Raw genomic sequence first — 17,805 nt, 5'->3', positions numbered from 1 at the left:
CTGATTAAAAATGAAGCCATTTTTGACATTTAGCATTAACAAAGAATCAAAAAATTCAAAGGTTCAAAGGTAGAGACCTTTGAATTTTAAAACCTTTGAATTTTAAGAGTTGGTGAGAGTGAAGCTGAAACAATGGCGATGGAAAAGTATCTATAGTTTTGGATTATCCAATACATTTTAAAAAACACGTACAAATAATAATTTTTTCTATTAATTAGTATTATTATTATTCAAGATTCATAGTTGCAATTCAAAGATTTCCACCGTCATATGTGTTTGATTATCCTTGTAATCTAGTACATGAAACTTTGTCGGTAATCTGATATTGTTGAGTTTAAGCCTTATTCTCTTAACACTATCTTTGTATAAATATGTAAAATTGATTTGTTTTGAATACAAATAAAATGTTTGACTTTTCAAGCCAAAAAAATATATGTTTGACTTAAAAAGTTTAAGAATTATGTAATATAGATAAATTAATAATTATAAAATTATAAAATAAAGCCCGACGCGTTAAAAAAAAAAAAGGGAAAAATTATAAAACCAAGACTAGCCAAGTATGAATCCAGCCGTCTGACACTGGCTTCGGACTTTCAAATGCATTTTCTTGGTTCAAGTTAGTGCCTGTCTTGTCCCGATATCTTGGCATTGCCATCACTATTTGTCCTCTTATTCTCACTTGCGGTTGCCTCTTCAAGCAAATCCTTTATAATTAAAGAGAAATATTATAATAATCAAAATTAATAAGTTTCCTTGTCAGTCCTAACTCTTTCAAGCTTCCATTTTTCACTATCTCAAAGAAGCGCCAAAGGATAAAGGAAAAGCTTTCAATGGAGAAATCTGGGTATGGAAGAGATGGCATTTACAGGTCTTTAAGGCCACCTCTAGTTCTTCCCAAGGAACCAAATCTTTCCATGGTTTCTTTTCTCTTCAGAAACGTCTCTTCTTACCCTGACGAACCAGCCCTCGTTGATGCTGATTCCAATGGAACTCTTTCTTTCTCCCAGTTCAAATCCACTGTCATCAAGCTCTCCCATGCTTTTCTCAATCTGGGTATCGACAAAAGCGACCGAGTCTTGATCTTTGCACCCAATTCAATCCAGTTCCCTCTTTGTTTCTTTGCTATAACAGCCATTGGTGCCATTGCTACAACTGCGAACCCCAATTATACTGTCAACGAACTCTCAAAACAAATCCAGGATTCCACTCCGAAGCTTGTTGTCACTATCCCTGAATTGTTTGACAAAGTTAAAGATTTCAAGCTCCCGGTAATCTTGCTTGGTTCTAAATGGAACCAACAATCATCTGTTGTAAAAAATGTCCCAAAAATCTTGTCTTTTCATGATCTTCTCTATTTAGCAGGGAATGTAACAGAATTTCCTGCGGTTTCTGTTAAGCAGACTGATACAGCAGCGCTTTTGTACTCTTCAGGCACTACAGGGGTCAGTAAGGGTGTTGTTTTGACACATAGGAATTTCATAGCAACGGCTTTGATGGTGACCATGGATCAAGAACTTGCTGGGGATATGCACCGGGTTTTCTTGGTTGTTTTGCCTATGTTTCATGTGTTTGGATTGGCGGTTATCGTATACGGGCAGCTGCAGAAGGGAAATGCTTTGGTGTCGATGGAAAAGTTTGATTTTGTGATGTTTTTGAAGAACGTGGAGAAGTATAGAGTTACACATTTGTGGGTTGTGCCTCCAATTGTGCTTGCTATGGCTAAGCAGAGTGTGGTTAAGAAGTTTGATCTTTCCACGCTGAGGCAAATTGGTTCTGGTGCTGCACCTCTGAGGAAGGAGTTGATGGAGGAGTGCGCAAAAAATTTTCCTCAGGCTGTGGTTATGCAGGTATTTTAGTAGTAAATTATTATATAAAATTGAGATAGAATTTCTATTGAAAAGTTAAAGTTTGATAAAGAGGCTGAAGGAAAAGAAAACTAAATTGCCTGCTGATGTGGTCCTATCTAACCATAAAAAATTATGGCAAATATCCAAATTGCGTTAAAATTCCAAATTGATCTCTTGGACAATATTCTAATGGGAATCAATGAATGCTGAACATCATTCCTTGATGTTGCAAGTCATGATTTAATCTGTTGGCGTATGTGAAGTAGGATTGTAATTGTAAAAGGATGTTCAGATTTTGGCCTTCTGTATTTTGCACGGATCAGAAATTTGGAAGGTGTTCCAATTCATGCTTTTTGAATTTCTAGAAATAGCTTGGGGTAGAGAAGCTGCCTTATCATCATGAGGCTTTCTGTGGTTTCAGGGCTTCGGAATGACTGAAACTTGTTCCATTATCTCAGTGGAGAGTCCTACAGTTGGTGTCCGACATACTGGTTCAACTGGAATGCTTGCATCAAACATTGAAGCTCAAATAGTCAGTACAAAGAATCTCAAGTCTCTTCCTCCAAATCAATTAGGGGAAATATGGGTTCGAGGGCCTAATATCATGCAAGGTAATATTATTTGCTTTTTTTTTGTCCCGAGGAAATGAAAGAAGATTGATTCTGTGGTATAAATATCAGTCCCAATAGCTATTCATATTGTCAAATTCTTGTTCTGACTTCTAAATTACTCTAAGAAGTTTTCCCTTTTAGTAATTTAATTTCAGAAGATACTGAATTTGGTTCTTTGCAAAATTTGATCCCATTGTCCCCTAATGATTCTCTGCTTAAACTGATGGGGAGGCTAGGGGTGAGCTATAGAGTTTCTCCCCCTACTTTATGCTTCTTCCACCCCTGAACTGTGCTTTGACAGGGTCTTTATAGAGAGCACTTTCTGCAGACCTGCTGGTCTATAATTAGCTCTTGCCATATCTAATTATGTGCTTAAACTATTATGTTACTGGTGTTCTGTTTTCATCTCCATGGGACATCGAATACTTTTCTTCAATTTGTTTACTATGACTTTAGGGTAATATTTGCAGGATTTCTATCCTGGTTAAGGCTAACAGCAATTATTAGATACATTTGAATGTGATAATTTGCAATATTTCACATTGTAAATGCTAATTCTTAAGCCTCTATTGGAGGATAATAATAACTCCAAGCTATGCATATCATATGTAGATCAGTAGAATTCTTAAGAACAGTCCTTATTGGTTGTGGGTTAAGAGTTTGATTTGATATAAGGCAAACTACATGTACTATGCAAACAATTAATCAACTTGGGAAAAGTGTTCAATTATATTTGGCCATTTATCTCCTGGTTGTTAGTTATTCAGCAAGCTCTTCGCAACTTATGCTGTTTTCTCTTAGTATAATTTCAATAACCATTTTCAGGTTACTTCAACAATCCAGAGGCAACAAAACTGACAATAGATGGAGACGGTTGGTTACGTACAGGAGATCTTGGATACTTTGATGATGATGGGAATCTCTATGTTGTTGACAGAATTAAGGAGTTGATCAAGTACAAAGGTTTCCAGGTAACTTATTTTTATTGCATTTTTTAAATATAATTTATATGGCTACTTTGCATTTTCTATCAAATAAAAGTTTCGGAAAAAAGAAAGATGCCTCAATCTTCATGAATAACAATAATGTCAACAAGGATAGATATATGATAGTTTGTATATGCAAGAATTGTCTCAATCATCCTCTGTTCCTTTGGGAACAATTTTAATAGAATATATAGTAGAAAAATAACTGATGAGTGCTGAACCTTTTATTTATGGTTTTTCTAAGTTTCTTCCGCAGTTGATTCACATAATTGCTACTTGTATGGCTAGAGTTATCATGTGGTTTCCTTTCTGTTTATCTTTGATCTATGCTTTCATACTACTCATTTAGGAGGTTCTCTTATATTTTATTGTATTGATAACAGAAATTCCACATCAATTTAAGTTTGGGCATCCTAAGAACCTCTTCACTTATTTGCCAATTGATTTTAAGATGAATGTCTGACATAAAATTTAACAGTTATCATTCATTCGATGTTGCAACTTTGAAAACTTACATAATGATTGATATCCCCATGGTAGCAATCTCTATAACATTTCTGTCATTGAATTTTGGGTAGAGTAGATGGTTTTTACAGTGTATTCTGGTTTTTAATTGTTTATAACCCTTTTCTGGTGATCCCAAAGTTAATGTGCATGATTTAATGGCTTCATTTACTTCATAAATACTCACCAGGTTGCACCAGCAGAGCTTGAAGGGCTACTTGTATCTCACCCTGAAATATTGGATGCTGTTGTCATCCCGTAAGCTTTTCCTGAAAATATTTAACTGTTTGCATAATTTAAATCTGGAAAATATCAATGTGGAGTTCTGCCTTGTAAAGACACCATTGAGAGTTAAGACCGTCCAAACTACAGATATCCTGATGCTGAAGCTGGTGAGGTCCCAGTTGCATACGTTGTACGCTCCCCCAACAGTTCTCTGACTGAAGCAGACGTGCAAAATTTCATCGCTAAACAAGTAAGATAGCCTGATAGCATTTTCAAGTTAGGTCTCTCCATTTGAATCAAATGAGCTTTATCTTCTTATTTCTGATAGTTAATAGGTGATTTATGTTTTGATCTAGTAAGCCTTTGCCATAATTTTTCTCCTTTGCATAAAAAAATTGAATATGTTTTTCCCCTTTACAGGTGGCACCTTTCAAAAGATTACAGAGGGTGACATTCGTAAGCAGTGTCCCAAAGTCAGCTTCAGGGAAAATCCTGAGGAGAGAACTAATAGCCAAAGTACGATCCAAAATGTAAAATCCTGTGATTCTGTTTCAACACAAACTAGTGGTTTAGTTAAAGTTGTCTTTATTTAATTGTGGAAAAATTACAATGACAAAAGATTGTTGCTAAATTATCACAATTGCTGGGCCAATAATTAGACTTAGCAAGGCTGCAATGCTTTAATCATCTACCTGTAAGCTGGGAACATATATCCCTTCAAGAACAAGCCCCCTATATTTTCTTGTTAGGGGAAGCAAAACATAACAAATTCCTCACTTAATTTTGAAACAAATTCTTGTTTTTTCCTTCTAGCTACTCCATGAACTCCGCACTTTTCCACAAAGCCACCTTGTCAAAAAGTGTGCTAATTGATCCATGCAGATAAGCAAAGCAGGTGTTACAGCACGGATTATTTAGCTCCAAAACATGATAATTTCATTCCAAGAAGCAATAACATTGAATAATGAAAAGTTTTAAATTTTTTTCTGGACGCATGCATTTTATAGTCATTCACCAATTAGGCTCAATACACTAACTTGGACAGTAATTAATGGAGCAGATCAACCAAAATTAAAGTACTCAGCTGCTTGCTGGGAATATGCCACGTACGTATAATGACCTTAAGGCATGGAAGTACATATATAATCATTAACAAGAAGACGGGTAAAAAGAGTCATCTGTTCAGGCTTTTTCAATTTTTTGTCTGTTCAAGTTTGATACAAGGTAAAGCATGAATGGAGGAATGGATTTTGTAACCATACAAGTCATATATTTCCCAACATAAGTGGATTAATTTGAGCAAGAATTGAGCATATTGCAGAAAAGTGATTCTTCTAGTAGCTAAGCTCTCAAACTGTTGCAGCCAGGTTTTCAGTCAGAATCCATGGAAACTGTTTTGAGCTTCTTCTTTTTTTTTTTTTTCAATTCTATGATTGCCTTGCTTGATTGAATCTCAATCGTCATAAATGATGGGGTTTTTTTTACTGACTTAAATATGTTCTTCTTGGAAATTTCATTTCTGTTACCCCAAAGAGCTGTAACTCTCAGAATTAGGAAAATTTTGAAAAAAAATTAGTGCATGAAGAAATTAGGAAAACTTTAACTTCTCAATTGAAAGTCATACCAATTCCTTGATAGAAAACTGTAAGTATTCAGCTTGAGTAGCTATAATTTTTCATGTCAATTAATATACAGTATGTATAATTTCTCCATGTAACTATAATTTTATATCATAAGTGAAACAACTTTATCACTTTTTTTACTATAAAAAAAAGTTTCGGTAGATTGATCTCTTTGTTTTTTCAGAAAAAATATCTCATTTTTCAACCTCAGACTATCTGCATATTACCAGGAAGGCCTGATTACTGATCATTAGTACCTTGGTATAACTCTCATCTACCTCAATGTTTGAATGATCTACTGCGATTTGCTCAAAATGTTCATATTCATCATTTAAAGCACTGGTGCTTGCCAATGCTGGTTGAATAGCCAAGACTGATAGGGTTCCTGCTCATCTTTCATGGTCCCAACTTTCAGTCTCATGCAAATTAATATTTAAAGCTTAATTGACTTTGAAAAGCTAAGCTGAGAGACAACTAATAATTGGAATGCTAGTGTAAAAAGCTCATCTCAAAAGCATGCTACGACAGACAGCAACATATCTCGTAAACAGAAGTTCATTAATGATTCTCGGATAAGTGGCAACATCCCCTAATGCAGTAAAGCTGAGAGAAAAACAGAAAGGAGCAACTACTGAAAGTTTGGTTAAGGAGCTTACCAGGAATCGTACCTGCAGCATCAGTCAAGTTAAATATACTATACAAAGACATGTTTATCCAGTATATCATAGCTAATTGCGTGTTAGAGCTTGTGTAGTCTAATTTCAAAGATAACTTCCCATCTTGAAAACGTCAGTTATGCGGAGCAAGTACTTACTGACTTGCACCACAGGTAGATCCACAGCTTTCCAGTCTCCAAAGAAGAAGAAACAAAATCATCATTTACACTAATGTCTAAATATTGATGTGGTTACCAAGCTAAATCGGTTAACATATTTAAGACAAGATGTGGCTTTTGATGGTTTCCCTAAGGTATATAATACTACATCCCAAGCCCCATGCACAACATTTCCCTTTCCGAAGTTTATCAATAATATTGAGGCTATAGAAAAAGACTGATCAAATAATTCTGCACATAAGATATTTATAAGAAGATGGGACCTCGTTCGAGAAGAAAAGCTTACGAAAAAGAGAAAGAGAAAGGGAAAGAGAGAGAGAGAGAGAGGGAAATACCCAATAAAAAAAAACTTGGGGAATCTGTGTATATGACAATGTTAAATTTGATCCAAATCTTAGGTCATCCTCTTATCAGGAAATCAACTTTTCTTCCTTGATTAATTTATTCTCCAATAAAATCAAAGCAACAGATGCGTGTCCTAGGAAGGAAAGAGACACATATATGCAAAGAGAGAATACTCTTGTTAGTTGTTACCTTAAGAAGCCCTAGAGATGTGTAATGGAACCTCTTCAAAGCATCATTAGTAGCTGGATCCTAGCTAGCTAGTAGTGTAACGATGACTGCTGAGATCTATATCCATATAAGACCTGAAAACTGAAAGCCCTTTTGGCCCTTTTACAATCATACACTGGAAACCAAGGAGTTGTGAAAGCTTTTGAAAAGTGAAAACTCAAATTGTAAAACAGGAAAACCTTGTATCAGAAGCACAAGCTAGCCACCATGATAGAAGTATGGAAAGTAATATGGGTATGTGTCTTAAAAACAGAAGCCAAAATGGCATTCACCTGCACCTACACCTGCACCTCTTTGCTTGGTTCTATCTTCCTCCACCTGCCACCACAAACCCATCTGCTATGCTTTGGTTTCTGAGGCTGAAGGTGCTGAAGTGAACCAAATGAAAACAAGAAGGTGCAGGTGCAAATGCAGATAAACGCTACATCTTGGCAAGGGATTGCCCGCTGCAAAAATATTGGCACCATCCTCTCAAAGCTAGCCATCTAGCACTTTTCTGAGAATAAAAAATACTACTCCATATATCTAAGACTCCAAGTACTAATAGAAAAGCTGGGGCCTGGAGGGCTTCAAACTACCTTTTAGAAAGAGCCGAAGGGCCAAAGGGATTGTTAAACCAAAAAGGGAAACACTTGCGAATGGGATAAGATTTGACAAGCCAAGCCTCCATTATTTAATGTCCTTGTTTGTGTGAAAAATAATAATAATAATAATAAAAAAGAGGGAAGTAAACCATATTTATGCCTGTCTCACAGACCAACGCTGGCCTGGCCTGGGTGGGTTCCTCCATGGCCACGTGATGGGAGACGTAAGAGCACGTGGGCATTGGAATCTCTACTAATCAGGAAGTGCCACGTGTACGACACGTCTGCCAGTTCACTGGAATGGGAGCTGGTTGCCTCGTGGCTTTGAGTTTTGTCATGGGATAAAAGAAGGGAAAAAATAAAGGCATTTTTGAGAGCGGATCTTCCACAAATGTTCTCTGTTTCACTTGCAAAGTCACTAATGGCAATGGAAGCTAGCCTGCCAGTAGGACCCTTCTCTCTCTCTCTCTCTCTCTCTCTCTCTCTCTCTCTCTCTCTCTATCTGATAGCGACACCCTCCTGTCCCAAGCCAAGCCAAGCCAAAGCTAAATAAAAAAATAATTTAATTTTATCTTTGAATTTATTAAAATTAATAATTCAAAAAATAAAAAATATTAAACTTTTTTAATGTAACTTAATCAATCCTTTTAAAAATAATAACTTATTTTATACATATATGAAAAATATAAAATTTTAATATTTTATTATAATTTATATAAATTTTATTACTTTCTAACTAAATTTTTAAATAAAATTAAATATGTAAGCGCATCATTTCAGTGTAATATTTTATTGCACATAGCACCGACTTATATTTTCTATGTTCCGCTTTTTATATTTGTGTTGTTTTCTTTATAATATTCTTCACGACATTTTTATAATTTATTTATTATATCACAAGGGCTTAATTAAAAAAAAGAGCTTTTAAGAATTGATTTTTGTAGAAAACACTATGATGAAATCTAAATGTATTCAATTGATAGAGCACATTTTTTAAATTGTTCATGAAGAAGATTAAGAGCTAGTTAACATTACTATTGTAATTGAAAAATATTTTCAATAAAAAAAAAAGTATGTTTAAAAAGTGTGATAAAAAATATGATTAAAAATTTCAAGTACTTGATGTTGTTGCCAAAAATATATTATAAATAATTGAAATATCAAAAAAGATATTATAAAATAATAAAATAAATTTTTATTCTAAATGCACTTTTCACCGCAAAAGCATATCTTGATAAATTTTTTGTTTGGATTAAAAAATCATGCTTTTAAACTGAAAAGCTATTTTTTATTGTTATTATTGTTTAGCACTACAAAAAATGAAGAAAAAAAAAACTTTTTTTGACTTATTTTCATGGTTTATATATATATATATATAAATATATATATATGGGGGTGAGCAAAAATTGATTTGAACCGACTAGATCGATCGAAATCGAGTGAATTTGATTGAATAGTTCGGTTTATTTGGTTTTAGTTATAATCGATTTTTTAAATCGGTTAAATTGATTAATTTGATCGATTTTTTATTTTTAAAATTGATAACCGCACTGATCGAATTAATTGATTTTTTAATAATTAAAAATAAAAAAAAAATTGAGATAAATATTTTTATTTTTTTTTGTAAAATATTGTTGAAATTATTAAATTCTTTAGTAATTTAGTTTAAATTATACTAGAATTTGAATTTTATTGAATTGAATTTGTGATTAAATAATTATTCATAATAAGAAAAAAAATGATAAAAAAATCGATTATTTAACCGAATCGAATCGATCTTAATCGGTTCAATTATGATCAATTATTTAATAATATTCGATCGATTTGATTATTTATTAAATAAAAATCAATTAAGTCGATTATTGATTTTTTTAAACTAAACCGATCGGACTGACTATTTACTCACACACACGCGCGCGCGAGCATAACATGTGACAACAATGCTAAACGAGACCTAAACCCAAATAAATATAAAATATCTTTAATTGTAATATAAAAAAATATTTTTTGACTTATTTTCATGATTTTGTTATATATGAGCATAGCATAGCATAGCAAGGGACGGCAAAATTAACAAGATCTAAATTCAAACAAATGTAAAATATCTTTAATTGCATTATATAAAAACCTATTTCTTTTTACTTATTTTCTTGGGAGTTTTTTTTTATTTTTATTTTTATATGGGCATAAGATTTCTATATTTTCCTAAAAGCTCCTTAATTATTAGACTAAAAAATTTTGTTAGTTTATTTGTAGTGCTTTTTATGTTTTCTTTTTATGTGGGTACTTTTTTATTTTTTATCATAGCATTGTTTATTAGGAATGAAAAAAAAATCAAAAAATCAAAAAATAGATTCAAAATCATAGTGTTTAGTTTAGTTTGGATCAATTTTTTTTATTTGATTCAAATCAAGTTTGAATATTAAATGTATATATTAAGTTTGAATTAAGAGCTTAAAAAAAAAATCAAACCAAACCGAATGATATATTTTTCTTAATTTATGTACTTTTTTAATTTTTATAAAATAAAAGTAATAATTTTATATCAAAATCTACTTAAATATATTAAAATTTTATATTAAAATGATACATACAAATTAAAAAAATTAAAAATTAAAAACTAATAAATTGAATCAAATCGATAAAATACAATTCGATTTGGATCCAATGAAATTTTAATTAAAATTTGAATCAAATTTTAAAATTTTATAATATTATATAATATTTAAAAAAATCAAATCGAATTGAACCATTATCATTCCTATTATCTATACTTATAGGCATAGTTTTATAGTGAAAAATGCCTTGTAATTATTAAATGGATGAAAAAGCAAAGTGAAGTTTTGGCTTAATTACTCTTACTATATGGTACAATGCAGCACAAAATACTCTCACTCTTTGTAAGCTGTGGTTTGTTTTGTTGAGATGAAATAAAGAGAAAAAGCAATGTTGTCCCTTTCCTTATATTTATTCTGTCTTTACTTTATCATTCAAAGTTTTTGTGCTGCCCCACTGTCCAACCAGGCTTAAGGCCAAGTATGATATTAAGAATAATGGTTCAAATTTTATAAGAAATTTGTTTAAAATTTGTTAGATATTATTTGATGATAAAAAAAATTAGTAAAAGAAAATTTTAAAACGCAAAGTTATTTTTTTAATAGACAAGTTTAACTTATAGATGAAAAATTTTAAAAGAAAAAAAATTCTTAATAAACAAATTTATATGCTTATAAATAAGTAAAGTCTCTTTAGAATTAGATATGAAAAAAAGATATAAGAAAATTATAAGATTTAATGAGATAAACATCCTATAAGATTACTAGAGATTTACGTCTTATAAGTGTGTATGTATGAGATTAGATAGAGAAAACTGAGATGATTTATATATGTATGATGTATGAGTGCATATGGATATATGCCTGTTTGTGTTGAAAAAGTATACATGAGATGTGTTTGTTTATGTTGAGAATACTCTATAAGACTAAAAGAAATTAAGAAGGTTTATGGGTATTGATTGTTAAATTGTTGATATATTTTGATATATATTTATAATTTTTTATAACTAATAAATATTATTTTTCATTTGTGGACGTAAATCAATTGGATCGAATTATATTAAATTATTATTTTTATGTATTTGATTAATTATTTGATTTTACTTCTGTTAATATGATTGGATTGAGTCTGTGATGATTCCTAACATATGAATCAGGCAAGGTTGAAAAATGATGATAATGGAAAAAATTGTTGAATAAAGTTGACACCTCCCTGGGCGGGAAGTATGAATCAAACAAGGTTCAACTGATGATAATGGAGAAAATTGTCGAATAAAGCTGATATTATTGGAGATTTTTAAAATAAAAGTGAGGAAAGTAATTCTAATTGAAAAAAAAAAAAAAGCGTCATTCAAATTAAGAGAAATAAAAGTTTATTTTAGTTAGATTTAATGGTTAAAGTGTAAAATGAAACATGGGTTTAGATTTTTAAGATTGGTTAATCTTGTATTTAGTTAATATATTAACATATATATTAATATTTAATTAATAACACTTGATATTTGTAGAAAATAAAACATTATTTTATTTAAAGAAATTTAATTCTAAAATTAAAAAAAAAAGACAGTTAAATCTGTTAAAAAATAAACGTTTTTGTTTATTCAAACAGATAGTTTTTATTTAATGAAAAACACAGTCTATTTATTTAAAACAAATAGTTATTTTTGTAAAATTTTAAGACATTTAATTAATTATAAATAGTTCTTCTATGTTTTTGAAAAACGTAGAACATAAATAATTTGCAAAACTTTCTGTTTTTTTAAATAATTTTTAAAGTTTTATCAGTAAAATTTTAATGTAAAAATTTTTTATAAAAATTCGATATCTTATAATTTGTTTATAAATATTTGGTGACTTGTTTTCTTCATACAAAATATAATCAATCACTAAATTTTATTATATTTCAAAAATTTATTATTTATAACTCTTTTATATTCATATTAAATAAATAATAAAATGTGAACGAATAAAATCTTTAAAAAATCTCACTGTTATACGCCTTCAAATTTTTTTTTATTTATTTTTAATTTACCATAAACAGATTTCAGATTTCGATTTTGGTTCTAATAGATGTGTCATAGAACATTTACCGCATTTGGGGCCTGGATCATCAAATAATTAAACCCCCTGTAGTTTTCGAGGCCCTGCACGTGCAGACTTGTTATCGATTATCAGCAATCAACACTGTTTATTAGAATCTGGAAACGCTTTAAGTCCTGGAAATAGACAACAACATCGACAGGTTCGGATGCTGTCAGGGATTCACCCTCCAGGAATTTTCTATGGACCATAAATTTTTTGGGCCTTGGCTGAATCCTGGAAACCAACCTGGTTTCTGGTATTTGGAAGATTGGATACGATAGATGCGTTAAAATCCAAGTCACATATAGCACATGGAGCTCCGTTCAAGTTTTAACTCTATAAAATAAAACATGACAATGACAAAGGTAGCTTGGCTAGCCATATTTTTCTGGTCCACAAATGGGTATTAGTTCTCTCGCAATTTGCTTAATTCAGTTTACATCGCTTTGAAAACGTTCCTTTTGAAAAGGATAATACTTTTTTGTATGTTCAACTTTGCAGCCGCCCATTGACAACAACCTTTTTCTTGTTTACTAATTCTTCCTAAGATATTAGATCAATCCATGATATGAGGCTACTATACTTGATATTTTTCGCTTGGCGGCCGAAAATTTTGAATTAGACTTTGTTATGCATGATTTTTAATTCTGTGTCCGTCTAATCATTTTTAACCATAGACTGTCTGGTAGAAATGATTGAAAAAGATAATCATAAAAAATTTACTAATCCAATAATTATTCTAATAGTTAGATATTCTAGACCTAGGAGGGAATCAAAGACCAAATAAGTAAATCATTTGACAGAAAAATAAATAGTACTACTGTAATATATTAAGACTTTTGAATCAATCTAAGTTAACCCAAATGCAATATGATGAAATTAAGCATAAATATCAGCATGGGAATTCAAAGAGTACTGATCACTACCTTCAGCTTAATACAAGAACTTCAACGTGTTTTACCAGAGCTTATGGATTGAACTCAAGAAGACTGAAAAAATCATTTTTGTCATTAGATTAGAGTGACAGAATTTTAGTTTGTTCCAGAATAAATCAGGTTTTCCTGCTTCCACTTTTGCCTGCCATACATCCATTTGGCGTTTCTCTTCTTCATTAACCCTCTTCTCCTAACTGGCTAATTCAACTCAACATCATTACAACTGCCATGACTTGATGGATTTCATTGGCAGCTCCTCTATTTTTAGGGGTGAATTGATGCTCATATCTCGAAGTCGAAGGGTTCTGATTCTATCCTCACTTCTTCATCCTCTACTTATTGCACATGACGACAATGAAAGACCCAAAGATCTGGCCCAAGATAGGCCCTTGCGTACACCCAAATCTCAAGCCCATCAATTTTTTAAACAAATCGCTCAAATAGCTTTCCAGGCCTAGATTAGGTTTCCTGTTGGGCCAAGAGATGTTACTATCAACAGAGATTTCGATTATTTGGGTCAGTAATCATGAGTCCAGATATCATTCTAGAGGTTGAGAGTTGGGTGCCTAAAATTCAATGCCTGATGGTCGTGGGTCATGCTCTTTAAGAACATCACTAAAAATACTACAAATCATTCTTCAAATCATGAATCTTAACACATCAATGAAAATTAAGGAGCTAGAAAAAAACAAAATGATGCCAATAGAAATTGGTTGAATTGGCAAAGATTGAATATTTTACTTCTAAAATTTAGATTCGATTTCTGTTGTTAAGAAAATTTTTTGATGGACGATCTTTAATACAAATCCTTCATGAGGCCTGCAATCTACCCAGAAAGACTCCCTTGAATTTTTTTAAAACAAAAGAAAGAAAAAATCAAAATGATGAAGGATACAGTGTCCTAAAGAGCCTCGTACTTTTGAGGTAGGTACTGGTGGTGGAGCAATAACTATTGAGAGCCCAACCGCAGCATAAGGGACAGGAACAAAGAAACAGCCAAGAACCTCCAATCTTCCTTCTCTCCTTCTCTCCTTCCCACCCCCCCCCCCCCCCCCAAACATTACTCCAGCCGTAGTCATTTTTAACCCACCACTTTTGCCCCTTCGCCACACGGCCCACACTCCTCGTTTAACGCCTTTAAACCACCATCAGCATTTAACTCTGCCACGCCATCTTCCCCTTTATAAATACTCCAACTCCCCTGCTCCTTCATTTCCTCCTATTTCCACTCATCTCAAAAACCAATTAACATAACGGATTTTGACTCACAACAATGGGAGAGGTCAGTTAGCAAATATTCTCTCCCCCATTTCTCTTTCTCTTTTTGCCGTTTCATTTTCTTTTCTTTTCTTTTGGGTTGATAATATATATGGTTTGTTGTCTATGTTACAGAAAAAGAGTGCAAACAAGAAAGGAGGGGATGGAGAAAAGAATGAAAAGGGTTCCTTAACTATTGTTCTCAAAGTTGATTGTCTTTGTGAAGGTTGTGCCACCAAAATTCTCAAATACATTCGTGATTTTGAAGGTATAATTTATTTTTTACGTTTAAGATTTCCATTTTGTTTCATCTTTTGTTGTTTACTATGTTTTCCTCTGTGCAGGGGTGGAGACAGTGAAAACAGAGAGCGGCTCAAACAAAGTGACAGTAAATGGAGCAATGGATCCAACGGCCATTAAAGATAAACTCCTGAAGAAAACCAAGAAGAAAGTTGACGTCATTTCTCCTCAACCAAAGAAAGATGATAACAAAGAAGAGAAAAAGGAGAAAAAACCTGACAAAGACAAAAACCCAGATTCTGATAATAAACAAGAGAAAAAACCCAAAGAGGTAAAATTTACATTTCTCTTTCTCAAAATTTAATTTCATTTCGACAGTCAAATAACTGTGTTTGCATGTTGGTTTTGAAGTGCTTTCAAATCAACATCTCTGTCAAAAATTTATTACAAACTTTCTTGTTGTTTACATTTAAGATGATTATTTATTATCTTTGTTTAGGCCCAGGTAACGACGGCGGATTTGAAGGTGCAATTGAAATGCCAGTGCCAGGGATGCGTTGGTAAGATTCGCAAAATTGTCGCTGAGACCAAAGGTGATGACTTTATCGTTGCCTTTTGCTAGCATAGGTTTTCACCGTTCCGTTACTATAAGGGCGTTGAAATCTTGTTTTAGTTTCTGACTTTAAAATTTTGACAGGAGTGCATGAGTTGAAAGTAGATAAGCAGAAGGAGCTGGTCACTGTTAAGGGGACTATGGATGTTAAAGCCCTGGCTGAGGCTTTGAAGGGCAAACTGAAGAAGAATGTTGAGATTGTGCCACCTAAGAAAGAGAAAGATGGCAAAAATGAGGGCTGCGAGAATGGTGGTGGTGGTGGCGGTGGTGGCGGCGGTGGGAAGAAGAAGAACAAAGGTGGCAATGGTGGTGGTGGTGGTGGTGGTGGAGATGGTGGAAATGAGGCTAATGCTGCAGCTGGTGGCGGTGGTGGTAAGACGGACGGGAACAGGATGGAGTTTATGGTTCAACCCGATTTTGGATTCATGCCTGGTTACCCTGGATACATGCCGGTTTATCCTGGATATGGGCACCCGGGCTACGGCTATGGTTACAGGCACATGCACCCACAAGGGCACGAACATGGATATGGTTACCCTGGCTACGTGCCAGGTTACCCGGTGTCTGTTCATCCACCTCACCAGATGTTCAATGATGAGAATCCTAATGCTTGTGCCATTTTGTGAGGAGAAATGAGAAATGGGGTTTATGCTATAGCTCTTTAGGTTAAGGTAAAATGGAAAAGTGTATATAAGAAATAGAGAAGAGAGTTTACTTGGGAAGGAAAATTTTGGGTTAAAATTGGAGCTTCACAGCCTGTTTGGGTTTTATATATGTTGGATTCTAGGGTTTTTATCTTGTTATTTGTTGTTAAAAATGTTTGACTGTCGGCATTTTTAATGTGATTAGTGTTATTTTGCTATGTAACCAATGTTTTGTTCTCTCATCTGATTTACTGGCTACTAGCATTGTAACTTTTTTGTGATGTGGGGTTTGTGGGATTTGTCTTGTTTTAATTTGCAGCTGGCAATTCTACTTTGGGTGAGACACTAAAGAGGAAGAATAGAGGCTGCCACTCAATAAATGGAAAATAACACAAGGGGGTGGGGTTTACAGCTTACTCTTGGGTGATGTATAACCACTAAGATTTGGACACTGGCACACATTCAAGTCATATTCACTACTGTTTCATTCATTTCCATCTAATCCCAAAGGAAAAGGGGAAAGAGAAAGAAAAACCTTTACAAAAATTATTAGACATTTGAAAGCATGCTTGACCTGGAAGATTATTTGTTTTTAAAAATCTAGTCACTCACACCTACCCTTCACCCCATTCAATGAGTTGAACAATTAAGGTTGTTTTTTTTCACCTTTTCTAGTTTGCAGCCTGTTGAGGCTGTCTTCTTTGGTCATAACAGCTTCAGAATTTATATCCCTGTTTCTATAGTTTGACTGACGCTTGGGAAATATACATCTGATATAAATATTGCATAGTATTAGCAAACTAGCAATCAACATACATACAAGTTGCCAAATTAGGTGAAGCATTATTTTCATTTCCCATGAAATGCAGCCTTATGGTACTTAATATATACATCTGGAATCATCAGATTTGTAATTCTTTTGAAGAAAATTGCTAAGATATATCAATTTAAACCATGTATAACAGTTATTCAAATGAGGGACGTCAGGATTGGGAAATTTTAATCTTTCAAGCATACCGAATGTAAAGGAAAGCTCTCAAAGTAGGAAACCAGGAGAGAAAATGCACTTTGCATGATTTTGTGAATGCGCAAAGGCTTGCTCACTATGGTATCAGCAGAAGATTGGTAACTGGTTAGCGATGACCGAGGCAAATGAAATTAGCAGACTATCCTCTTTGCTGGAGGAGTCACTTTTTGGGTCCACAGCATAAATGACATGAAAAAGAGTTTGAATCATAGACCTACCAAATTATTCGACAAAATTGGTCCCTGAACCCTGCGATACACGCCTTAACATTTTGTGTGTCCTTATTTTGTGTCCTAAGCCTTGAGGCATTGGTTAATCAATTTCTTTGCTGTCCTGGATAGGAAAATAGGGAAAAAGGCTTTGTTTTTGTCTTGTTATCAAATACAGGATGAGCAGATGCGGCATTTCCTGGAATGTTCACGGGCTCTTCCCAGTCCCCGTGCCGAAGTTTTACACCTTAGTAAAAGGAACACACCAGCCACCAGAGCAGTGTGCAAGAAGCCAATTTTTCATGTTGGATGTTGCCATCACCTGGTTGTAAGCTTTGGTTTTTTTTTTGGCCCTTGATGTATTCTCCAATTCCTTCAGTCATTGTTTCCATTTTCCAAATAGCTCATTGTGCAAACATATTCCTTTTCACTCCTTTTTCAAGGAAACTCATTATT

The 17,805-nt window shown here is 33.2% G+C and overlaps 2 protein-coding genes across 2 annotated transcripts; both read left to right on the top strand.

Annotated features, from left to right (window-relative positions):
• Window positions 1-583: 583 nt before the first annotated feature.
• Window positions 584-4,966, top strand: LOC111301477 (putative CoA ligase CCL7). Its single transcript, XM_089744942.1, has 6 exons — window positions 584-1,847; window positions 2,269-2,458; window positions 3,284-3,429; window positions 4,139-4,206; window positions 4,321-4,423; window positions 4,594-4,966. The coding sequence occupies exons 1-6, from the start codon at window positions 831-833 to the stop codon at window positions 4,705-4,707; spliced, it is 1,638 nt and encodes a 545-aa protein (XP_089601068.1). The 5' UTR covers window positions 584-830; the 3' UTR covers window positions 4,708-4,966.
• Window positions 4,967-14,272: 9,306 nt separating this feature from the next.
• LOC111302207 (heavy metal-associated isoprenylated plant protein 5-like) lies at window positions 14,273-16,331 on the top strand. Its single transcript, XM_089744318.1, has 6 exons — window positions 14,273-14,296; window positions 14,356-14,641; window positions 14,752-14,884; window positions 14,961-15,187; window positions 15,356-15,449; window positions 15,554-16,331. Exons 2-6 carry the CDS (start codon window positions 14,633-14,635, stop codon window positions 16,093-16,095), a joined length of 1,005 nt encoding a protein of 334 aa, XP_089600444.1. The 5' UTR covers window positions 14,273-14,296; window positions 14,356-14,632; the 3' UTR covers window positions 16,096-16,331.
• Window positions 16,332-17,805: the final 1,474 nt, after the last annotated feature.

Source organism: Durio zibethinus, chromosome 15 (assembly GCF_047325235.1).
Source record: "Durio zibethinus cultivar Kanyao isolate XHJ-2024 chromosome 15, ASM4732523v1, whole genome shotgun sequence".
Lineage (NCBI taxonomy): Eukaryota > Viridiplantae > Streptophyta > Magnoliopsida > Malvales > Malvaceae > Durio > Durio zibethinus.
This window is presented reverse-complemented; position numbering and strand designations above follow the sequence as displayed.